This window comes from Hemitrygon akajei, chromosome 11, assembly GCF_048418815.1.
Source record: "Hemitrygon akajei chromosome 11, sHemAka1.3, whole genome shotgun sequence".
NCBI lineage: Eukaryota > Metazoa > Chordata > Chondrichthyes > Myliobatiformes > Dasyatidae > Hemitrygon > Hemitrygon akajei.
In genome coordinates, this window is record NC_133134.1 from 154,006,401 (window position 1) to 154,015,714 (window position 9,314).

Consider the following 9,314-nt stretch of genomic DNA (forward strand, 5'->3'; position numbering starts at 1 on the left):
CCACATTACACCTCTGAATTGGTCTTGATTCAATTTATACAAACTTATTACCACAAAGATTTCAAAGCATTCAAAGTTGATTAATGAACAAGAAAGCAGAAAAATCTGATTGTGATAACTGTAGTATATCTCCCTGCTGTCAACAGCAAAGAAAGTCATTGCTAGGGTCATCCACAGCTCCAGAGTGTGGATTTTGTTGGTTTAGACATAGGGGTTCCCAACCTTTTCTATGCCACAGACCAATGCCATTAACTAAGGGGTCTGTGGACCCCAGGTTGGGAACTCCCGGAAAACAGAGTGAACACGTTCTTTCCCTCATCAGAATCAGGTTTAATATCACCGTCATATGTCGTGAAATTTGTTGTCTTTGCAGCAGCAGTAGTACATTGCAATACTTAATATAGAAAAAAACAATTACAGAAATTGGATGACAGGGGGGGAAACCTGTTCTTGAATTGTTTGGTGTGTGCCTTCAGGCTTCTGTACCACCTTCCAGATGGTAGTAATGAGAACAAGGCATGCCCTGGGTGATGGGGGTCCTTAATAATGGTTGCCACCTTTTTTAAGATGTTCAGGATACTATGGAGGCTAGCGCCCATGATAGAGCTGACTAAGTTTACAACTATCTTCAGTTTATTTTGATCCTGTTCAACAATGTTAAATGAACACAAGGAGCGCACCAATACAAGATCCCTTTAGAACCTTGCTAAGCCTTTGACAATGAACCAGGCCAGACTGTGGAGCACTCTCCTCAGATTCTGCTGCCCAGATTAATTCACTTCACAGTGGCAGCCAAACCATGATAATAACTAATTACTCAATTACTCAAGATTAATTTAGCACATGTACAAATGTTTGTACATTGAAACATACAGTGAAATGCACTGTTTGCATTAACAACCAACATAAACTAAGGATGTACTGGGTATAGTCCACAAGCGTTCTCACTCATTCCAGTGCCAACGTAGCCAACCAGATTGATTCCTGGGATGGCAGGACTTTCATATGAAGAAAGACTGGATCAACTAGGCTTATACTCACTGGAATTTAGAAGATTGAGGGGGGATCTTATTGAAACGTATAAAATTCTAAAGGGATTGGACAGGCTAGATGCAGGAAGATTGTTTCCAATATTGGGGAAGTCCAGAACGAGGGGTCACAGCTTAAGGATAAAGGGGAAGCCTTTTAGGACCGAGATGAGGAAAAACTTCTTCACACAGAGAGTGGTGAATCTGTGGAATTCTCTGCCACAGGAAACAGTTGAGGCCGGTTCATTGGCTATATTTAAGAGGAAGTTAGATATGGCCCTTGTGGCTAAAGGGATCGGGGGTATGGAGAGAAAGCAGGTACAGGGTTTTGAGTTGGATGATCAGCCATGATCATACTGAATGGTGGTGCAGGCTCGAAGGGCCGAATGGCCTACTCCTGCACCTATTTTCTATGTTTCTATGTAGCATGTCGACATACACCACCAGTTAGGTCACAGTATTATGGAGTCTTATGCTCAACTCTAGGCCTCATATTTTAATACTATTGTTAAAGCATGAAAGAGCACACAAAACAATTTACTAAATGGTATCAGAAAAGAGGCACTCCAGTTATGTTGGCAGACTGCAAAGTTTTACTGAGAGAGCATCACAAAATGTTCCCCAGCATTTTCTGCATTCATCTTTTTTAATTCTACAACTGCAAGTTAGAATAATCCTGACATCATATTGGAAACAAGATCTACAGCACGAATAATACTTCCATTTTTTTCTTTACATAAAACAACAAAATATTTTAGACAATGGATGATAACATTAAGAAATATTATTCCTGCAAATCAGTATTCTATTGCAAGTAGGAATACTGAAAAGTGCACAAAATATAATGCTATTAAAGACTATATTCTGAAGGCTCATTAACTATTGCTTATAATCAAAATCAAAAGAAGGATCTGTTTATTACATAATCTGACATTCCAATGGAGTAAACATACACTGGAGCATTGTTGGTAGTACTATCTTTTAGACAAAAATTTAGAAATTGCTTGGGACATCCTGTAAGTTTCTTAGAAATAGCTTTTTAATACTGATGCAGTACTCAGTTATACCATAAGATGGTGGTACTCAACTAAAATACTTGAGATTTACATTGTCCAATTCTAATGACAACATGTAGCCATTCAAAAATGCAGATGTCATTGTACGAATATGATGATTTTACAATATTATCAAAAGATGTCCAAGTAGAGAAATATTTACAATTTGCATTTGATTCAACAATGTGATAAAATCATCCCTCACAAATTGCAAAGAAGACATTTTTAGCATGTTACTCTGGAGTCTATTCCTACAGTAGAAAAATCCTTAGTGAAACCTGATGAATGAAAATTTCACTCAGTTAATTATGTACTAAATCTTGAAAATTTCTAAAATCCCAACAAATAGTTATTCAACAAAAGAATGAATTACATTTGAAATAGAGTCTCAAAATCGGGCATGATAAGAGGATAACCTTTTTGTTCTATTTAATCCAGATCACCTAGAAAACCAGAAAACATGACAATAGTATCTAAATCAATTGCTCAATCTGTAGTAATTTATATTTCAAATAGCAAGGTAATTACTGAGAGATAGGTGGAACATAGGCAAAATTGCTACATTGGCAATATAGCTGGTACAGATATCTTATCAGTCAGCAAATTGTCCCTCCCTCTTACTCAGTTGCTGCATCTGTTCTCAAGTTGAAGCTTTCTGGTCTCTGACTTCTGAAATGTCCTCCTTTCAGAAACGTGGCTTCCCCTCTCACACATTTCCTCTGTTTTCTGTATGCCTACTCTCACCAACCCCAACCCATCCAATCACAGAACAGAGATAGAGTTCCCTTGGTTCTCACCTTTCAGCTCATTAGCTTCCACATTCAGTACACATCCTTCACCATTTTTACCTGCCTCAATTGTCACAACTTCCCTCTTTCCCCTCATCTTTCTGCTTTCTACAGGAACCACACTCTTCATGGTTCACTGGTCCCTTGCCATCCACCTCTCCACATACCCTGGCACTTTCCCTTACAACTGTAGGAGATGTAACTGTCATCCTTTGCCTCCTCCCTCACCACTACCCAGGGACATTAACAGCTTTTCCAGGTGTGACAGATTTTCACAGGTACTTCCTTGAACCTGGTCTCACAATTGGTGTATTTGGTACTCACAATATGGCCTCCTCTGTATGAGTGAGACTAAGCCCAGACTAGGTAACTGTTTTGCCACAAGCAGCTGCACTCTGTCTGCAACAACCATCCTGAGCTTCTAGTTGTATTTCCTTTCAAAGTTCAAAGAACATTATTATCAAACTATAAATAGTATATAACCTTGAGATGTGTCTTCTTGCAGGCAGCCACAAAACAAAGAAATGCCATAGAACCAGTTTTAAAAATACACACACACAAGACCATCAAATGTGTGAAAAAAAGAACAGGTCCCCTTCTCATATCTACACTGACCTATGTCATCAGCCTTTTCCAAAGCCCTAGTGAGGGCAAATACACACTAAAAGAACATAATCTACATGGTAGCTTTTAACCCAATGGCTTGATCATTGAATTTTCCACTTTCAGTTAACCCACAGCTAATTTTCCTTTCCTTTCCCACTGCTGTCAGACCTCCCAGGTTCACTCTCTATTTGTCCATCTTTTGTATTCCACTCCACCCATCATCTACTGGCTCCTGTTCTACCACTCTTCACCCCAACTTCTATATACTAGCAATCCTTCCTCAGCCTCCAATTCCCATTCAGGGTCTAGATCTGAAACGTTCACATCTGTTATTCTTCTATAGAGGCTGCTTGACCTGTTGAGTTCTCCAACCAGCAAAAAGTTTTATTCTTCATCTCAATTTGGATAATTGGTGTAGAAGGTTCTGTGCTAGTCTCAATCAAGTACTTTTTTTTTGAGTTAGGCTAATTTAGTCATTTTCCATTTATACTTTTGAGTTTTCCACAGGAATTTGGCATATGCTAACTTAAACACGGAACTAAACCAATGAGAGAAAAACTATAAGTTTGGGTGATAACAATTGTTGGATTCATGTATATGCGTGCATCATCATATTTGTTAAAATTATACGCTCTGGCAGTAATATTTTTATATAACAATGTCCAGCCATCATAAATAAAAATACACACCTTGAAGATTTTTGAAAAAAAAATACTGCAAATGATTTTTTTTAAAAAACACAAAATGCTGGCAGAACTCAGCAGGCCAGACAGCATCTATGGGAGGAGGTAGCGACGACGTTTTGGGCCGTAACGTCGTCACTATCTCCTCCCATAGATGCTGTCTGGCCTGCTGAGTTCTGCCAGCATTTTGTGCTTTTTAAAATTTATTTCCAACATCTGCAGATTCACTCGTGGTACTGCAAATGATGTTACTTTACCTAAGGTACAAAAAAACCCTGGGAATGTACAATGAATTGATAATAGATGATGGAATTTGATTGATTTACTTAAACATATCTTTATAAATTTGTAGCGTCTATTTTGAAATTGTTAACCACAATGACACTACTGGATTCCCAAGGGCTTTTCTCAGATATATTAAAATTACAAAATCATTTTAAGGACTTGTGTTAAGACACAGATGGAGAGGAGTTACTGTCAGAAAGTATAAACAATATCCTGGAAATGCACGTATGAAAGCATGTAGTGTTTGGAAGCGAGACCCTGAGAAAAAACAGTGAAGAAACTTTGCAATATAAACTTCCCTTTATAACTGATCATCAGGCTGTTGGGCATTGGAGTTTGTTACATGGGATGTCTTTCACAACTATGCGCATGCTATGAACTGCTAGCAAGATATACAGATCTTAGGAAAGTAGCATGCATTATACTGTGGAAATCTAAATTTTGGTGACTCTACTTCATAAAGATCATAAAACTGTTGATTGTTTTACACAAGGGAAAGAATATAAAAACTGGACAAGTAAAAATTATGCATTCCATTTCCTCTAATTTCTAAATGCTGTTGTGTACTAATGAGAAAAGTTAATGGCAAATATTTGTATTATTAAACACAAAATATGGATAATTCATACAAGGGCAGCCAATATCAAACTCAAAATCAAATTTATATGTAGATGATATGTACTTATGAATTTGAAGACATTCATACAATTTCCTCAAGCGATAACTACTGACCGCAAAGAGAGTTCATCTTTTAATAGGATGCAGCCACATCTCCTTCCTTGTAAAATAAGAAACTGCAGATGCTTGAACCTGGAACACATAATGCGCGGATTAAGCAGCAACGGTGCAAGGAAATGGGCAACTGACATCAATCCAAATGCCCATTTTCATTCATAGATGCTGTCTGACTCGCTCCAGCGCCTTCTATATTCCGTTCTTTGGACACTGTTTCCGTTTACGATATAGAATCGTCCCTAATACCTCAAAGCAAATCACCTTGCACATTTTCCCTCAGGCCAATATTTTCCCAGCACTAAAACATCGGATAAATAGTGAGTTAGTAAAAACATTTTGGTTGTTTACGTAAGTAATGCATGTCACTCTATGTTTACATATGAACGAATCTGAATATGAGGCCGGAAACGTTTAGTAAATGCAACACACGCAAAATGTCCCGATGAAAGGCCCAAAACATCGACTGTTTACTCTTTTCCATAGATACTGCCTGACCTGCTGAGTTCCTCCAGCATTTTGTGCGTTTTGCTCGAATTTCCAATATCGGCAGATTTTATCTGGTTTACGTTTAGAAAATGAACTGTTTCTGCGGTTATCGCCATGACTACTATCAGATAAACACAGAATTCGCAACACCAACCAGAATTCGGAGGATCAGTTTATTCTTCTATATGTTCTGATAGCAAATTGTGTGATTGATTTTATTATAGTTATATCGCACCAGAACTAAACAAATCTCCTACAGCAGCCCCTCACCTGTACACCAGCGACCATGCTCCCCGCTTCCCTTCATTGGTTGGCGCCGCGTTGCATCTTGGGCTGTTACCAGGTGCCGCGCTGCACTCTGGGCCGGTAGCGAAGCACCGCGCTGAACTCTGGGCTACTAACCAGCCATTTCCATGGAAACGAATCAGCGCTGCCGGGAGCAAGAGTGATGTCCACAGAAGTTCAGGTTTAGTGTTGTCGTAGACGTACATATACGGTGTAAATGCCATGAGCTGTTTTTATTTGCTGCAGCAGTACATTACTCAGCCCATGACGGACACATCCTTCCCTCCCGTCGGTACTATTTACAGGAAGTACAGCCTCGGAAAGTCAACATACATCATCAAAGATCCCTACTATGCCATCTTCTCGCATCTACCATTGGCAGGAGATACCGGAGCATGAAGTCCGACACCACTAAATTCGAAAGAGCTACTTGCCTTCAACCATTCGTTTCTTGAACCAACCTGTTCAATCCTAATCACAAGTTCAGTATAGCAATACCATGACCACTTCGATCACATTGCACTAAATTTGACTTTTTAAAATTCCAATTATGTTCTTTCTTGTAAAAGTGTGCATAAATTATGTTTTTCAAGTGAATGCTGCTTATATTATGCCGTGTGCCTATTTCATTGCACCTGTACATTTATGTACTTGTGCATATGACAATAAACTCAACTTTGACATAACACAGCAGGCATGTTGAAAGAAGCGCAGCAAAATGCACTATTTTATCATACATAATAAATGTGCAATATAAATATATTAGGCTGAAATATATTGCAGATCCATTGTCATCTGAAAAAAGCAGACTTGTTACCAGATGTTAGCAAAAATGTCTACCAGATAAAATTCGTAAAGGGATAGATATGAGTATATGAAGATGGTTTATTTGATGATTGAATGAGATTTTAATAAAGTACCAGGTTTAACATGAAGCACTGTGGAAATAGAGCTGGGAAGTGGAGCTTAATGCATAGCTATTAGAGACCCAGGCTTTGAAATGAAATTGGTGAGCCCTTTGCAATTGCATGAACACATAAGGTCACACACTGGGACTGTGGAGTAAAATACTGTGTGCTTCCCCTCTATGATTCACATACTTTTCATCATTTCTTCTACTGAAGTGGACACATGTAATCAATTTCCATCTTTTTACATATTAAGTTCACAAGAGCCCCATAAAGCAAGTGACGTGGGCTACTTCTGTGCTGAAAAAGTGTCTGATTGTAAGATTATTGGAATTTAGGGAACCATTTGAGACCATTTGGCCTGTTATAAATTATTTCCACTTTGGCTCATAGCAGTTTTCCATTTCTGATGAAAGCTCATGTACTTGAACTTGTAATTCAGTTTCTCTCTCTCAGAGTTGAATACTACTTACTCTGCTGAACATTTTCAGTACATTGTACTTCTATTTCAGATTTCAACACATACAGTTATTTTGATCTCCTTGAATTTCATCTTTCAATTATAGTTTTTCATAAGCATCATCCTTACAGAATATACTACTAATTAGCATTGTATTGTCAGAAAACTTGAATTTATTATAATAGATCTCCTCATCCAAGTCATTAATAAAGTTTCTGAAATGTGGACCCAGCAATGATACTTTTAACAATTCAACGGTCACAGCTCCTCCCCAAAAGTGTCCCATTTATTCCTCCTCTGTAAGAACAGCAATTCCTTAACAATAATTTCTTGCATTTTCCTTACCTTTGGCCAGTCTAACTGGTCTGTAGTTCCCTGTTTTTTCTCTCTCTCCTTTCTTAAATAACAAGGTTACAGACATATATGTATACACACACTTCTTCTTCTTTGGTTGTCCATCGGAATCTAATGTCGACATCCACTCCTTTAACGGTGAGATCTTTGATGACTATACAGTCCCATCCTGGACTCACAAGTTCTATTGCAGATGGGACATGTATATGTGGTAGTGGTGGTAGTGATGGCAACCATGGCTGCATTTCTCTTGGCTCTCTTCTGCTGTCTTCTGGTTGTTCTTTCCATCTCCAGAATACAAAACACGTCCCTACACAGCTGTCGCCAAGTGTTATGGTCAGCAGCAACATCCTCCAGGTCCCCAGGTCTGATCTTGCACTTCCTCAAAACACACACACACACACACACACACACACACACACACACACACACACACACACACACACACACACACACACACACACACACACACACACACACACACACACACACACACACACACACCATTCCAGTTAATTGGGCCATCAGTTAATCAAGCTAACTGCTAATTTGGCTAATTCGAGATAACTCTTAAAGAACTAAAACCAATCAAGAAAATAATCAGCATTTTCTTTATTTATTTGGGTCACTATGCTATTTAATGGGACAGGAGACTGTTACCAAACAGTTTCTAACCAGTGTCAGTCACGTGCACTTGTGTGGTCATCAGACTCTATACCATGCTTAGAGTGAACAGTTTTTAAATAGTGTCAGTTAAGTGTATTTGTATTCAAAAAGCAGTGAATTTGTTACTGATAGTAGGTGAGAAATAAGCTGTAAAAAAATTCTGAACTTTTTACTTACTGCTTGTAGATGCCAGAAAAGGCCATGACTGAAAATGAAACGATTTCACTACTTCAAGTAGAAACTACAAAGAATTTCAAGGTACTGTATCATATTGAACATAACAATGGAAGTTATGTCAACACTCATGTCCCCATCTACATCAACAGAGTTGTAGTGGAGCGAGTATCAAGCTTCAAATTCCTTGGTGTCCACATTTCTGATGATCTCACCTGGTCCCTGAACTCCTCCATCCTGATCAAAAAGGCACAACAGTGCCTTTATTTCCTGTGGAACATCAAGAAAGCTCACCCCTGTCCCAGGATACTTACGGACTTTTACCGCTGTACCATTGAGAGCGTACTCACCAACTGCATCTCAGTGGTGATTACGGGGCAATTGTCCCGTATCGGACCACAAAGCACTCCAGTGGGTGGTGAAAACTGCCCAATGGATTATCAGCACCCAATTGCCCACCATTGATAACATCTACTATAAATGCTGACGTACAAAAAAGCTAGATGAATTCAGCAGGTCGGGCAGCATCTGTTGAAAGAAGCAGTCAACGTTTTGGGTTGAGACCATTTGTAAGGACTAAAGAAGGAGGGAGCAGAGGCCCTATAAAGAAGGTGGGGGGAGGGTGGAAAACCAATCACAGGAAAGATCAAGGGGTGGGGGAGGGGATAGGCAGGAGAGGTGAAGAAGGAATCTAAGGGGAAAGCACTATGGGTAGTAGAAGAAGGCAGAGTCATGAGAGGTGATAGGCAGTTAGAAGAGGAGACAGAGAGAAAGTGGGATGGGGGAAGGGAGAGGGAGGGA

The 9,314-nt window shown here is 39.1% G+C and overlaps 1 protein-coding gene across 2 annotated transcripts in view; it reads right to left on the minus strand.

Annotated features, from left to right (window-relative positions):
- Nucleotides 1-6,016, minus strand: part of ift52 (intraflagellar transport 52 homolog (Chlamydomonas)) — a 42,222-nt gene extending 36,206 nt beyond the window's left edge. Inside the window, exons 1-2 of one of the 2 annotated variants that reach the window (XM_073061983.1) lie at nt 5,937-6,002; nt 5,178-5,255 (exon numbers count right to left, since the gene is read on the minus strand). Coding sequence is in view for 1 of the 2 variants with exons in the window: in XM_073061982.1 (XP_072918083.1) it covers nt 5,937-5,954 (18 nt within the window). In the remaining variant the exon portion in view is untranslated. Of the gene's footprint in view, nt 1-5,177; nt 5,256-5,936 lie in introns of both variants that reach the window. The other variant, XM_073061982.1, reaches the window with a different exon arrangement.
- Between the last annotated feature and the right edge of the window lie 3,298 nt (nt 6,017-9,314).